General features: G+C 37.4%; 1 protein-coding gene across 1 annotated transcript in view; it reads left to right on the forward strand.

Annotated features, from left to right (window-relative positions):
* ppk13 (pickpocket 13) overlaps positions 1-7,697 on the forward strand; it is a 275,049-nt gene extending 267,352 nt beyond the window's left edge. The window contains exon 9 of the mRNA XM_067140082.2: positions 7,411-7,697. Within this exon, the coding sequence (XP_066996183.2) occupies positions 7,411-7,697 (287 nt within the window). The remainder of the gene's footprint in view (positions 1-7,410) is intronic.
* The last annotated feature ends 9,080 nt before the right edge of the window (positions 7,698-16,777 follow it).

The raw sequence follows: 16,777 nt of genomic DNA on the forward strand, positions 1-16,777 counted from the left end.
TTAGGGCTATGATCACCAGATGACAAGAGTAACCAGTTCGAATCTAAAGCAATGTGTCCGATATGCTACTCACACCATGCCTAGTTGCTCCCGTGTGCTGATGTGCTTGTGCTTTTCAACTTAGCTCTTAATCGCTTTAAATTGTGAAAGGCCTGATGACGGAGGAAAGATATACTGCGGATATTCTTGCCCTCGTATTAGGTAGTGACTTTGAAGAAGATGACTGTGATAGTGATTTATCATCTGATTCTGGTGACAGAACGACTTCAATCATATCTTCTACTTCAGGCATGTTTTCTACTCAAGATATCGCTTCCTCATCTAACAGGTCAGTCTACTTCGATGATTCAACTGAAGATGAAGATAGTGAGGATGAAGATCAGATGCCTGAAATACTGAGCAGAAAACTACATTGGAAACAGAAGAACCTGAATCCGAAGGAACAAAAGTTCGATGCAGCTAATTCCGGACTGAAAAGTTTAGTGGACAATGTTAGCATGTTAAGTTCCTTCCCTCGAGGCTGACCGCAGGACCTCATCCATAACAAGTGGAGTATGTACAAAACTTGCATTGCCTGCAAAGTGCAGAAGAAGAGGAAGCAGACGAAAATGTGTTGTAAGGAATCCGATGTAATAGTAACAGAACTAACACAACCACTACTGATTTGCATTTAGGGCAGTCACCCAGGGGGCAGATACCCTATCTGTTGTTTTCCTAGCCTTTTCTTAAATGATTGCAAAGAAATTGGAAATTTATTGAACATATCCCTTGGTAAGTTATTCCAATCCCTAACTCCCCTTCCTATAAACTAATATTTGTCCCAATTTGTCCTCTTGAATTCCAACTTTATCTTCGTATCGTGATCTTTCCTACTTTTAAAGACAACACTCCAATTCATTCGTCTACTAATGTCATTCCACACCATCTCTCCATTGACAGCTCGGAATATACCACTTCTAATACCAATATAGTTGGTCCTCAGTGTGCTGAGTTGGACTCATCAGTTAGTAAATAGCACACCTATCAAGGGAGCCACCGGCAGTGCCAATGCACTATGAGTGACTTTGTCACATTTTCAAAAATTGATGCCTGCCTGGCCATCAGATGATAAAGATGTTGATTCCCATATGGAACCTGAAATATTTGTTCTGAATGAATACATTTATAATACAAATATAGTTACTCCATTTTTGGACATTATAAATTTTCCAGCTAACTCATTCCTGGTTGCCGGCGTCTCGCCCCAGTGTGCGAAGTTGAGCTCATCACGAGCCTAGGCAGTGGCCTCCATGGTATGCACTAACCATGCGTCTTGATAGGTGTGCTATTTACCAACTGATGAGGAAACCTGTCATGTCATCCTTCTGCAGCATTATTTGTCTGGAGCTGATTACATCTGCAGTAGTTACTTGAAACCGATTCCACAATACTGGTGGAAATTCAGCTCTAGTAGTTACACGACATACTCTAGCAAGCATCCAATATACGTTTTCTCAAAATATTTAATAAAATCCCCCATTTCTCTTGGAACTCTTGGCATCAGACAACAATAGGTTCAATATAAATCTTCTAGAGATACAAATACTAGGCTTAAGAACTCACCTAAGGTGAAGCTCAAACTTCTTGATGTTTCGCGGGCGCCAATCGTGTGCGAGTGCAAGACAATGTCACACTGCGGAGCTGGTGTACGCTACAGAGCAGAACTGCATTGTGTCATGTGGACAGCCTGTCTCGCTGGTTGTAAAACCAAGAAGAAATACCGCGAGCATAATATGAATAAATACTTCATTTTTGGAGTGCAATTGGCACGGATGGGGATATTTTTATGCTCAGTGATTCATATTTTATAGTTCGTTAAGGGAAATAGGAGTAATCAATTTCCAGTATCATGCACAGGTTACTGCCGTCTTGAAATTCGTAGCAGACGGGCTTAAATTTACAGTAGTCACTTTTCCTTTCATTTAAAAATCAGTTATATAAAAAAAATCATCTTCTAATATCTCATCGATGTTTTTCCAAAGCTTATGACTAGCAACAACTTAAAATGTATCAATAAAAGGCTCTTGACATAAATGTATAAGAAAAACACACATGGTATTAAGAATAATAGAGTAATCAACAGCTGGGCTGAGTGGCTCAGACTGTTGAGGCACTGGCTTTCTGACCCCAACTTGGCAGTTTCGATCATGGCTGAGTCTGGTGGTATTTGAAGGTGCTTAAATACGTCAGTCTTGTGTCGATAAATTTACTGGCTTATAAAAGAACTCCTGCAGGACTAAATTCCAGCACCTCGACATCTCCGAAAACCATAACAGTAGTTAGTGTGATGTAAAGCCAATAACATTATTAGTTAATCAACGTACTTTTTGTAGCATAATTTTCTATTTGAGGGACACACTTAGTGGTGTGTTGTCTTCCCCCTTGTCACTATCACTGTCTTTACTAACATCAGTATCACTATCACTGTAGTCTTCTAAGTTAATTATAATGGGTTCCAAAATTTCAAGTTGATCCGTTTCCTTCACAAAATCATCTTGCAATTTCTCTGTGTGTTTTACGCAGGAAATCAAGTTTTCCCATGTTACGTTATTAATTTCATCATTTACAAGCTTTTCAACATCTCGGAGTCTGAAAGTAGTGTTTTTCTTGGATACTTCTTCTTTTGTTTGTACCCAGACAAGTTCTATGAGTTTTTGAGGTGAGAAAAACAATTTCTGGGCACTCTGTGTTTTTGCCTTTTCAGCTTCTCTGCATACACTTGACACACTTACCAAACACGTTTCAGCAGTTAAACCGTGACACTTAAGAAAAGCTGCCTGCAGTTTTCTTCAAGTGTATATTTTTGGAAGAAACAACAAACATTATACACCATATACCGAACTTAACTACTGTATCCACTGGATCTATCACTTCCACTAGTTCTGGTCTTGCTGAGGGACATAATTGTTTTCAGTGTTCCAAACCGACAATAAAAACTTCAGTTCAATTTTTTTCACTCTATTTGCTCATTAACACAACTGTTCACAGGCCAAACAGAAAGTAGACTAATGTTCTCTACAGTTGACATGTCTTGGTCCTATGGGCTATGGGCGTCTGTTTATAGTACCTTATCGATATTGCAGCTGTGTAAACATCCTACTCCTCACTTACGATAATATCCCCTTTGGAGTAATGAGTTGGCTATCAGTAGATTACTTTATGCCTTTTTAAGACACCAGTGCTGATGTATATAATGTTATATGACATTAATATAACAATAGAATATTAAGTCCATAACATTGAATTAATTTACCCTACCATCTTATTACACCTCCTCTCCCATACCTGGAAGGTCTTCAGCAGCAGCATGTACTTTTTACAGCCTTAAAATTATAGAGATGGTCATTGAAGCCAGAGTAAGGGATATACTAGAGCCTATCTTAGAAGAGGAACAACATGGCTTTAGGGCTGGAAAAAGCACAACAGATCTGATATTTGCTTTGAGGATGTTGGCCGAGAAACACTGGGAAAACGGAATAGACCTAATTATTGTGTTTATGGACCTTGAAAAGGCGTATAATAATGTTCCTAGATCAAGTATTTAGAAAAGTCTTAGAAAACTTGTTGTACCGCAGTACCTTACTTAGAAGATCCAAATGCTATATACGGTACTAATTGCAAAAGCTGTGTCAGTATTGGAGATGGTCAAACTGAATGGTTCAATACAACCAAAGGAGTACAACAGAGAAGTGCCTTCTCACCTCTTCTATTCATAGCAGTTATGGATACCATTTTAAAGGAACTAACAGGAAAAGGTAATAAAGATCTGCAGACGATGTGACAATATGGGATGAAACAGAGGAGGGAGTGCAAAATAATCGGAATGCATGGTATAAGAATTTTGATGAGTATGGAATGAAATTGAACCCATCAAAAACAGTAACATTGAAAATCAGCAGACATAATATAGAATGCAACATAAAAATACAGGACCACCAAGTTGAAGTAGTACCCCAAGCTATTTAGGAAGCGTAATGGCTAGTAATAATAGAGCTGAGATAGAAATAACAAACAGAGTAACCAAAGGCCCTAACTTTTACAGAATTGTTAGACACCTACTATGGAATGAGAAGGTCCCACAAAGAACAAAACTGACACTGTACAAGTCACATTTCATTCCCATCCTTACATATTCTCTGGAAACCTGCACACTAACATCAAAGGATTTTAGTAGGATTCAAGCCTGTGAAATGAAGTTTCTTAAAACTGCCCTCCAAAAGACACGACTTGATCATGTGAAAAATTATGAGATCCGATCTAACCTAGGTCTAAATGAATCGATGGAGGAAAGACTTAGGTCATCTAGACTTAAATGGTTTGGGCATGTTAAACGAATGAATAACATCAGGTTACCATGTGCTTACTTGGAAAAGAGAATAACAGGTAGAAGACCAGCTGGCAGATCAAGAAGAAGATGGATGGACCAACTGAGGGAAGACGTGGAGAGAAGAGGATGGAATTGGGAAACTGTCATGTACAACAAAATCTTTTTGAATAGGCAACTTTAGAAGACGCTCGTTTACAAACACCCTACCCAGCTCGCTGGAAGGGCAAACCGATGATGATGATTGAGGAAGTAGGACATCATGGTCTTCAGTCCTGTGTGTGTATGTGTAACTTCCGCTATGGTGTCTATGCCACATGGGTACTCACAATTGTTAGCGTTAAAATATGAAAGGAAATATAGTTGTGGGGCTACGAAATATTTTGTTGCAGTCAGTGATGTAGTTGGAACAAAATATTTACAGGAACTCACTTTATTAATTCAGCAGTTTCCTAATGGACTCGTATTAGGTGTCAAAATCAGCGGCCTTATGTTTCCGACAAGTTGTTTCGTCAGCTGAACGTTTCCCCTTTCGTAGCCATGACTTGACATATGGTTGTGGGTTAAATATATGCACATGGGGTCCAACGCTGTTTATGAAAATAAGTCCGCTTGATCTTGCAACCAGCAGCCTATTTCTCTTTTCGGCGTGGATCTCATTGTACACCCATGACGTTTCAGCGCTATGTATAGATTATAAGATATTCTTACTGAATGTAAAAATGTTACGTCATTCTAAAGCGGCAAAATATTTTCCGGAACGGCGTTCCGGCCCGTTTCGGTCCAACTAAACCACTGGTTGCAGTATTTGCCTGGATTTGAAATGAAAAACCACGGTGAAATACTTCAGTCATTCAATTTATGTTTGTTTCCAAATTTGTTGCTCAACAAATTTTGAGACGGCAATAACGTGTGCATAATCCTGGACATTGATTACTGCTATTTTCATTAACGCACTATGAAATGCAAACCACTCAGCGTAAAAATACTATTTTTGTTTCTACATATTTATAAAAATGTCCCCATCCGTGCCAATTGTACTCAAAGTACTAAACATAAAACATCTCTCCGAGTGCACATGGTTCTTGATTTTAGTTTCACAAGCGATGAGATACCTTGACCGTATGAGGCAACACAACTCTCTTTCTGGATGCTGCTACTGGCCAGTGCTGGGTAGGCTGACATGCCTCAAACGTCAAAAGGTTTGAGCTTCGCTGTAATGACTGTCTGAGCTAGCATTATTTGCATTGTTGTATTCAGCTTGCTTTAACTGAATATCGTCAAACTGTTTTCACCTCTTCATTACATGGAAGATGCTAATGATCATCTGCATTTAAAACTTCTACATTAGAACATTTGTGGGTTGTACTTATTGCCCATTTTGTGCAAGCTGGTTTCCTTCTACAACCCATTATGCTTTACCTCTGTAGGAATTTCTGGAATGCAGGTTACATACAGCTTTCTGTACACTAAAATAAACATTTCTACTAAACAAGCTACCTCAGTGCACTGGGGCACGGCCAATAAGGCTGCTAGCTCTGTACTTGGTAGACAGGTAGGTTTGAATCCCCCGTCACCCATCCCCTTCCTATGGTTTCCCATTTCAAATCCAAGTAAATGCTGGGATGATACCTTTCTCAAGGTCACAACAACTGTCTTCCCATTCCTAGCCCATACAATTACACCTATACCCATCAACAACGCCCTTGCACAGCAGTACATGTAGCTCACCCACATGGGATATACCGGAAAAAGCAGCTACAAAATTTGGCAACCCAAATATGTCCTTGGACACTCACAAGGCTGAAAGCCACATGAAAAAACATCTCCCCAATTATCCATGTCAAAATTTACAATTTGGATTCTAGTTTCAGGAAGGTACAAAAAGATTTGTATACTAAACAACGGATATAATTGATTGTTGTAAAACTACATTTATTGAAGATGGAAGAACATTGAACATAGAACATTCCTGGGTGATTTGTCCTGTACAAATTTAGTACGTTTACATGGGGATTGAGATCGATTTGAGTACACTTACCGTATTGAATACGATCCCCGTTTACATGTAGTATTTGAGTATCGTATTGAATCCACCGGGCAACATCGACGTATACAGACGATGCAGAATTGTAGTAAAATCGATAGCCTATCACCTCTTAGAATTTAAAAACGCCAAATGAAGTAGAAGCCCAGGAGATAACTTACAGTTTTGAAAGTATATGTGGTATTCTAAATGTATTTGGTGCAATAGATAGAACGCACATTCCAATTTTACCCCCAATAGAAGGTTACCGTGATTTTCTTAATCGCCGTCTTATAATATGATTGCAGTTGTTGATCATTTATACAGGTAAATATATTTACTGGCTTATATTTCGACAGAACTTTAATGATGATGATTTTGTCAGAACAAACATGGACTATGTGCGCAGCCGTTTTCAATACGATTTCAGTACGATCCGCGTTTACACGGAACTCAGTTCGAACTGAGTACGATACGATCCCAGATTTTACTGTATCGACCTTGAGACTCAATCCGAATTGAGTCCCCGTTTACATGGCGTTTTCAATACGGGAAGTGTACTCAGATCGATCTGAATCCTGCAAGTAAACGTACTAATTGTTTTGGTAAGGGTAAGAACGAAACTAAGTGGGTGAATTCTTACTGGGTGAATATTCCTAGGTGGATTGCCCTGGGTGTATTCTCCCTTGATTCAACTTGCTTCGTGTGACCCTAATCCACACTACGGTACTTCATCACCTTTGAGGAGGAGTAGTACTACAAAGTAAATTTTTAAACTTGTGAAACATGGGAAATGTGTGCTGAAAGGATTGTACCGATGTGAACAATTATATCTTTTCCAGATTTTGTGAAATGCATATTCATATGTTGATGAAATTGTGATTTATACCTTAATTATTGAACTGCCCTTGTGTTTATTGATTTTCTTACAGTTGCAGGAGACATTTAAATACTCTTAAATTTATTAATGAATTGCAGTGTTTTTGCAACGCATTTAACCCATGATATTTGTGTTATACAGTGTCCATGGGAGGAACAACTGGCTTATTTGTGGGAGCAAGTCTGCTCAGCTTTGTGGAATTAGTCCATTACTTTACACTACGTGCATACAGCACAGCAAAAATTCAAACTGCAAAGAATCAAAACTGCAAAACTGCTGGAAAATCAACAGTCACCAAACGAAAAATGACGTTTGTTCCTATGGATAATCCACAACTAATGCATGGTGCTTTAATACCTGTGACAGGAGTACCAGAAACAAAACTTCTGAGAGCCCAGCATTCCTTTGGTATAGTTCATCATCTATAAACATGAGTAAGTAGTTATAATATCTCATTGAAAGTCATCAACTGCTAATTTTCAGACATTTTCGACTACTAACCATTTCCATATGGAATACGCATGAACATATCCTAATGAAAATTTTATTATTATTATTATTATTATTATTATTATTATTATTATTATTATTATTATTATTATTATTATTAAAGCGTCTTTATTGTGGCGAAGTTAGGGCTCCTGGCCCTTTCCTACACTTAACCACTTCATGTATATACAATATAATTTTTACATAAAATTTTAACATACCGGTATGAAATCTTTACAACCTAAAGTATAACTAAAGCAACTGAAGTATCACTAACTAAACTAACTAAAGTGAGTAAAGTATAACTAAAGTATAAACAGGAACACATTACAATAAACCACCATATTCACTCTCATTCATGCATCCCATTCATACTCAAGATGGGATTATATATATTAACCTCTAACAAAAGTAGACAAAGTATATTTTAGATTCTTCAACAAAATTTCCATATAATTTAGTCAAATGTTGGTGTCACATTAGAGCTAAAGTTTTCTGTGTATGCCCTAACACAGTGATCAGAAAAATTTGCATATTCTGGTCTGAACAACTTTTTCTGCAATGTGTCTGTACATGTATTACACATGACAAAGGAAAACAACATGCAGTCAGCTATGCAAAAGCAACAGAAATGCAACAAAAGCATAAAGTTAGTTATGAGGCACTTACAACACAAAATTATAGTTTACTGTGTGGCAGATCAATACTATATATATTCTACCCTTCCGCCTATAAGTTGGGCACCGGCTATAAATCCCAGGGTCGTATAAAAATAAACTAAACTGAAATTAATAAGCAGGAAGGATAAAAATAGTAAAAAATAATAAAAAGATTATGAATGAGAACTTTTTGCAAAACTACTTTATTTTAAATTTTGACAGTATGGCAAAGAAAAATGAATAACAATAAAAGGACAAAATCATTAATACTTCATACGGATATTACACAATTCGGTTATATCCTCCAAGTATTATTTCAATATAGTACAAATACATTATTTGTTAAATTTGTTAAGTCGTTTCTTTAAACATTCAAATTCACTCATTAAATCTCTGACATAATACCACTCTCTCTCACAATCTTAAACCCCTAAGAAAGATACATATCGAGTGGTTGAAGCTTCATTTACATAATTTTTGGATCCATCTATGCAATTTAATTTGTCACAAAAGTATTTACTGACGTAACTCATTACATATCATTTCATTCTGTTTATTCTCTTATTGGGTTTCATTATTAAATTACTCACATCATTGTTCCAAAAACAAAGTTGACCTGTATTGCCCTTTGTCAATTAAGTTAAATTACATCAATTAAATCATTAAATTAAATTTGTTTAATCTATTAAATTCATCAAATCATATTAAGTCCAATTAAATCCATTATATAAAATCAGTTAAATTACATTTATTAAATCATCATTTTGTTGAATCATCCCTACAATTTACTACCACAAACCAAACACGGACTGACAAGAAAAAATCCAACCAAAAATTCAATCTCATAAACAAACACAACCAGCTGTCTAATTACTATATTCCACCAACATGGAAATTACGGTATACGTTAGTAAAATCACACTCATAATAAATCTGTAGCTAAGGGCCCTACGAAATATAAACAAACATAAATCCCCCAAAAGCTTACAACTACACTGACTTTACTGCAGTGGGAATGGAACCCCTGCCTCAAGACAGTCCAACCATGAGTCCACAATCAATAAATCACAACAACCACAAAACAGAATTTACATTGTCAAAATACACATACAAGAAATTATAAGTCACACATGTAAATAAATCCATGACAACCACCATCAGCAAAAAATCCAAGTCCAAAGACCTGGTCAAGAATGAAAGCGATGTCCCTCAAGACATCCAATTACCGCGTACCTGAAATGCCCTGTCAGATGAAGTTGAATATTCAAATAACCTCGTGCTGTGGTTCTAGTTAATCAATTGGAACTGTATAAAGTAACATCATAATTAATCCCTATCTCAACAGGATATAATCTTTCACATTCAGACGCAGTCACTGGGAGGCTCGTAACTTGAACATAAACATATCCCTTTCAACGCTTCCTGGAGTAACACATATGTCAGTATTCCATACGTTATCTCCATGACAAAGCAAGCTCATTCAGTCTTCTTCCAAATACCTTATAATTTGGCCTCTCTCTGGCTAACAACATCCACCGGTTCAAATCTCACCAGGATTAACAAAATACTCCACAAAATCTATGATCAGGAATACACAATCTCTTGCCTTCAATTATCAGTTTCATAATACCTCATATCATCGTTATCGCTTATTTTCTTCCTCTCATTGCCGTTCTGAATGTTTTAAATATATCATATTTCAGCAGATAACAAAATAAACACAATAAAGAAACGTCGAGAAACATGAACCACCTCACAGCACAAATTGCTATCTCAACCAAAACCAAATCACTTATCCTCGTACGATGACTTTAAATATAAATTGTAATATACACCAATGGTCACTGGTTCGAGTCCGTAGCATGACACTGATGGGTCTTTCTCGAAGAACAAAAATAATCGTGCCACATGCCATACAACTAAAATGCTTCCACAAACTACTTTAACTGTACATAATGCCATCTACTATTTATCACCATTACATTAACACACGCTCATATAATTGTAAGAAGATTATTTCAACATGCTCAAGAATATATTCCAAAGATTAAATTAACACCTTCACACAAAAATAAACACCTCCAAGGCATTAGTATGACAAAAATAACTTGTACTAATCTACCTGACACTTGCTACATAATTAATTCAAATAAATTTAAATATTACATGCAAGAACTGACTATGTACAAATTTATTCTTCTAGCTAGAAGTTACTGTTTTGGAGATTAAATAAAATCTTTTTTTGCTAGTTGCTTTACGTCGCACCGACATAGACAGGTCTTATGGCGACGATGGGACGGGAAAGGGCTAGGAGTGGGAAGGAAGCGGCCGTGGCCTTAATTAAGGTACAGACCCAGCATTTGCCTGGTGTGAAAATGGGAAACCACGGAAAACCATTTTCAGGGCTGCCGACAGTGGGGTTCGAACCTACTACCTCCCAAATACTGGATACTGGCCGCACTTAAGCGACTGCAGCTATTGAGCTCGGTTTAAATAAAATCAGATGTACTCATCCTTGTCCGCATCGGTCCATGATTCAGCAATGCACCATTTCAGCCATCGGATCGGCCCATTGATACTGCGCTCACTCCAGCATGACGTTGGAAATATAACAGCCCTTAGGGCTCTCCCCCATGGTTCTTCTTCTGAAGTACACTGTCCCGACGACAATCTTATTCACGGCACAATTGGTAAATCATGTCCCGTACAAGTCGAAATACACCGAGCATAGAAAACATACAGTATCAATTATCACACAGTTTAAAGAAACAGAGTAAAATAATCCCTCTCAAGATTCCATCCACATAACAGTTCATTCTGTAGCCTATTCTCCACTGGAATCTATTATTCAATATTAATTACAAGTTCTAGCTTGACTCGCGACTTCAGTACTTATAAAATTTCACACTGCTTGCAGAACAAATGGCTCGGCACTTCACACAGCTATACGTATTAATTTGTGACAATTAACCATTAATAATTCCATTATGGTAAAATCCCTGCAGATTAAGTTTGTATTTAATATTTAAAGTTATTATTCTTGCCTGCGGAAATGCTCAATGTGAACTCCACATTTTTCAAGCGACGATCTTAGATACACGTCCGACCCGTTCAATTTCAAAATTCAGAGTGAGCCCCTCGTCAGCGCGTGGTGTCATGCAACTCATGTACTGGTACCTACAGTACACACATCAGCGATTCTCCTCTGGATTGCACCATACTTCCTGTCTCTGGTGATCATATACATATACATAACTTCACAAACTGCCAGGATATTTTAATTGAATTTTTACGGAATTATAAGTGTCTTATTCACATTTTATAATCATTTCTTCTGGATTTAACATTCTTTCACAGCGTTATCACATTACTACTGCTCCATACCAGTTACTCCTATGCATGCTGCCTTGTAATTCAAAATTTCTGCCGGTAAATCCCTTTAGCTCCGTCTCATCTTGTTCTCACGTTTCTCTCTCTAACCAATGGAAAATTCCAGTGCTCTCTCTAATGCAACATCCGCTAAGCCTCTACACGTGTACCGTTGAAGACATGTTTCAACGGCTGGATTTCCACACATAACCCGCTTCAGTATGAACTCTTCTTTCCCATATATTATTCAATCAATCAATCAATCAATCAATCAATCAATCAATCAATCAATCAATCAATCAATCAATCAATCAATCAATCAATCAATCAATACTGATCTGCATTTAGGGCAGTCGCCCAGGTGGCAGATTCCCTATCTGTTGCTTTCCTAGCCTTTTCCTAAATGATTTCAAAGAAATTGGAAATTTATTGAACATCTCCCTTGGTAAGTTATTCCAATCCCTAACTACTCTTCCTATAAATGAATACTTGCCCCAGGTTGTCCTCTTGAATTCCAACTTTATTTTCATATTGTGATCTTTCCTACTTTATTTTCTCACTACATCTTATTCATGACATGAACCAATTGGGTTCAATGAATTGTATTGAAAAGGTGGACTCTCTTGATAATTTATTTCTTATAATTGCACTTCAATACGGAACAAAAATGAAATTTATAGCTTATAACAGATCAATACCACGTAGGCCTATAGCCACCTCGGACCCTGAGCATGCTTGAACACAAGACATACTCAGTCCCAAAGAATCCAACTTGCTTTGGGGCAGATTATCCCACTCTTGGACAGAAGCTTAAGTCAACAGACCGACCGACCATTGATTTGCACTTAGAGTAGTTGCCCACATGTCGGATTCCCTATCTGTTGTTAGATAGTCTTTTCTTAGATAACATAAACGTACCGGTATTTGGACATTTATTGAACACTTCCCTTGGTAAATTATTCCAATCCCTCACTCCTCTTCCTAGAAACAAATATTTGCCCACATTTGTCCTCTTACAATTTTATCTTCATACTGTAATATTTTCTACTTTTCAAAGCACCACTCAAACTTATTTGTCTATTGATGTCATTCCATGCCATCTCTCCACCGACAGCTCAGAACGTACCGATTAGTCGAGTAGCTCGTCTCCTTTCTCCCAAGTCTTCCCAGCCAAAACTTTGCAACATTTTTGTAATGCTACTCTTTCATCAGAAATCATCCAGAACAAATAGAGCTGCTTTTCTCTGGATTTTTCCACTTGTCAATCCAAATAATCCTGCTGAGGGTCCCATACACTGGAACCATACACTAATTGGGACCTTACCAGAGACTTATATGACTTCTCCTTTACATCCTTACAACAACCCCTAAATACACTCTTGCGCCGTTCCTGCGTCCAGGGCGGGTCGCAAAGAAATCCAGACTAGCTTAAATTCCAACTTCCATTTCGTCCTGAGGTCGTGGATTTGCAGAGATCATTGGATAGCTATATTTGCTGGCTGATTTCCATTCAATAGTGCCGATGAACGTCTCCATCGCGCCGATCAATCATTTTTACGTAGTATAATTCGTAATCCTTAACCAATAGTTAACTATTACTGTCTGCTTATAACATAAAATGCCATTAACTTTTGATTATTCTCATTTACTTTATTCTAATAGAAAAATCTAGAAAAAGGAAAGAAAAATGAAGTATCTTTGGGAAGAAATATCTATCTTCATTAAAAAAATTAGTTAATTGTTGCTTCGATTCATCAAAGATCTTTGATTAAAATATAATATTTACAATTATGTATATTGAAAAGTAGAAAATAATTATGAAATTATTTCATGAATTCTGTACCAATAAATTAAAATCACATCTCTGATTCATTTCTTTCTGTGACTGAATGAGATTACTATCCCTACATTATTTCTTATTGCAAAATTTACAGATCTATCTGGAAAAATTTATTGAGCATCAATCCGTTGCCTTGAATTAAATATCCAAATATTAAACATTCATGTCTTCACATTTTCATCATATCATTAATATCAATAATATCGATAATATTGAGGATATCAATCACATCTAGTTTTATATATGGATACATCAGGAAAAAGATGAGCGATAAGTCATTTACTACACGTACACTCTTAAAAATTACCATCTGTCATCATTACCAATAGCTCATAAATGTGTCACATGAAACATGCCAACAGGTCATTAATAAATTACAACACCTCACTCATCGCTATTTATGAAAATAGGCATCGTATATCTTAACCATATCTTTAGCAATTATGTGTGAGTAACCTTTCCAATAGCATAAATGTTAGGAAATAAGTACGATATATTTCTATCTATCAAGCAAACATGACTCTGGTTGAAATCTGGGTTAATGTTGGTTGATATTCTACTCAACTTTCCTTATATGGATTTATCTCGACAACTTATTCGTGCCTACCTTCTCTATGTGAGCTATGCAACTCATATTCAATGTTCGATATGGAATATCTAAGAATTATCACTCATCATGGAATTAAATATATATAATATTAACCATAAACTGCCTTAATCTTATTATTATTGTACCGGGCGGTACACATCCACGCCGCTAGTTCAAATATTGCGCCAATTTAAACTCCTCTACAGGATGTCACTACGGTAAATGGTGTAATTTTGAAATTTTCTGAACTGTGTCTATTCCGACGTGTTTTTGTTTACTATCTAGCAAGAAGTGTGGACGTCCTCTTCTAGATGTCACTGCCTAAGAACTATAATTATGCACCCTAGTGCGAAGTGAAGGAACTGTTTTTTGAAGAAATTTGGCATTCATAAGTTTGTTCTTTGTTAAATTTCTTTCATTCATTTTTTGGGTTGGCAGTATAACCCTTCTCTTCCCGCCAGTTTTGAATTTAACCAATCAGTAATTTCTGTATTTAATTTTCCTCCAATCATAGCTTTCTTCCTCAGGTTTCCATGTGTAATTCCTAGCCTACCAATAAAGTTGAAGGGGTGTGTCTATTCATTCTTGAAAGGTCTCGAATTTTCCACGAGGGTATAAAAACTGCTGATTATCTTGTCTCCGGGCCACTTCATCGACAAATTGCTTAGTGTGTGATTACGTAGCAGGGGGCGGGAAGCGCCTCTTTCTTCGGGAAGCAGTTCATTAACAAGGTAATGGCCTGTTAACATCTTTATTTCTCGCTAGCTCAGCAGTTTTAACCCGCGGGGGAAGGTTCGAATCCTTTTCAATGTAAACCTTACTATATTCATGTAAATTAACCGCAATTTGGGATAGAGAGTGCTTAACACTCTCGAGCTCCCACTCATGTTGTTTTGAGGTGACTACGTTTTCATACCCGATTTTCTTCTCTTCTTAGTGTGATAAATTATTTTTCTACGAGTCACCTCCCTAGTATGGGATTAGCCCCTGTATAACTGGCCGAGTGCAACCTAGGTTTTAAGAAGTTTCATGTAGTAGTGCAAGCTACGCCTCCAGTCAATTTGGCTTTTTGGGCCATTTAATTAACCCAGAGTTTGTTTTCTTCATGTGAAGGCCCTGTAGGTTGGGTACAAGATACCCCTGTTTCACTGTATGTGTGCCTTAAGGGCAGTTAGGAATGAAGTTTGTTGTAGCCTTTGATAGGCTTGTAAAATTGAGAGCGGGTCTGCTCTTTTTCTCTTAACATTGTAATTAGGAGCAAGTGCTCCTCGTACTTAGGGGTTTTCTGCCCTTCAGCTATGGTGGTTGTGAGCTGAGAGCTCAGGAATTAAACTTGGGGCTCGAAGCCCAAATCTTGTAACGACTGTAATCTGTAAATTCTTAAATTGTTGATCTGCTACTTGGTACCTGTTACACCTTTGTTATTTGTTGTCATTTGTTGATTTTGGAAAAGAAAATATAACCTCTGTTAAAGTTTTAAATTAACTTTAATTCTGTAGTTAAGACCTATTCCCGCCCGCACCTTCTTTCACCTCTAACTACCACGGATAACTCCGTAACAAGTGGTAGCAGAGCGTGGTTGAATGGTTCTCATTTTAGCCCCTGTTGACGGCTAAATATTGCATTTAATTTGAACTCTAACAATTTTTTCCGTTGCTGGAAATTTTTCTTTTCTAAAGTTGTAAACCATTCGTCATCATGTCCGGCCCTCGCGATGTCCTCCATCCCTCCTATTTGCGTAAGGAGGAATTAATTTATGAATTATCTATTAGAAACGTTCAATCTGGAGGCACGGTTGCGGTGGATGCCAACAAACTTAAAGATTCCCTCACTTTGGCAATTAACTCCCCAACTTTGGGAGAGAAAGAGATTGACGACGCTCTCTTCACGATCAATGACAATGTTACTGAACTAGCATCCGTAGTTTGTTTTGTTGAAGAAGGGAATCCATCACCTAACCAACTTAAACGTGTGCAAGCTCGATTATTCCATTTTTATAATAGGCTTCATGATCTATTGTCTCTCAAATTGAGTGACATTCAGGGAAAGGAGGCTAGTGCCCTCATTGAAAACATTTCTAAATTGTCCAGTACTGTTGGTCAATTGTTATCGGGGGTAACGGCTCCCAAGACTGACCCGCCCATGGCGGTAAACACTGTCAGTGAGGAAACTTCTTCCAAAGGGGAAGAAAATGGAACATCTGCAGTTACTCAAAAGACACCTGCCCCTCTAGAAACCGAGCCTGATCGTCGGCCCTCAATTCCGCCCTTCTTTTTAAATAATGCTCCCTCCAAGCCTCCGTCACCTCCTAGGCAGTTCCCTACTATGTCACCTGGCTTCAGTAGTTTGCCTCATCCATTATCAATGTTACTTAGGGGTATTTCCAAGTTTACGGTTAACTCTACCAGTGAAGTAATTTCATTTTTGAGATTTTTGGTCGAGTTCCAAGATCATGCCCTAGTATTTTCCCTCTCTGCTTCCCAAATTCTTCAAATTATTTATCCGTATGCCATAGGTGTCCTCTCAGACAAAGTAGTTAGGGCAATTGCTGAACAGTCATCT

Source organism: Anabrus simplex, chromosome 2 (genome assembly GCF_040414725.1).
Source record: "Anabrus simplex isolate iqAnaSimp1 chromosome 2, ASM4041472v1, whole genome shotgun sequence".
NCBI lineage: Eukaryota > Metazoa > Arthropoda > Insecta > Orthoptera > Tettigoniidae > Anabrus > Anabrus simplex.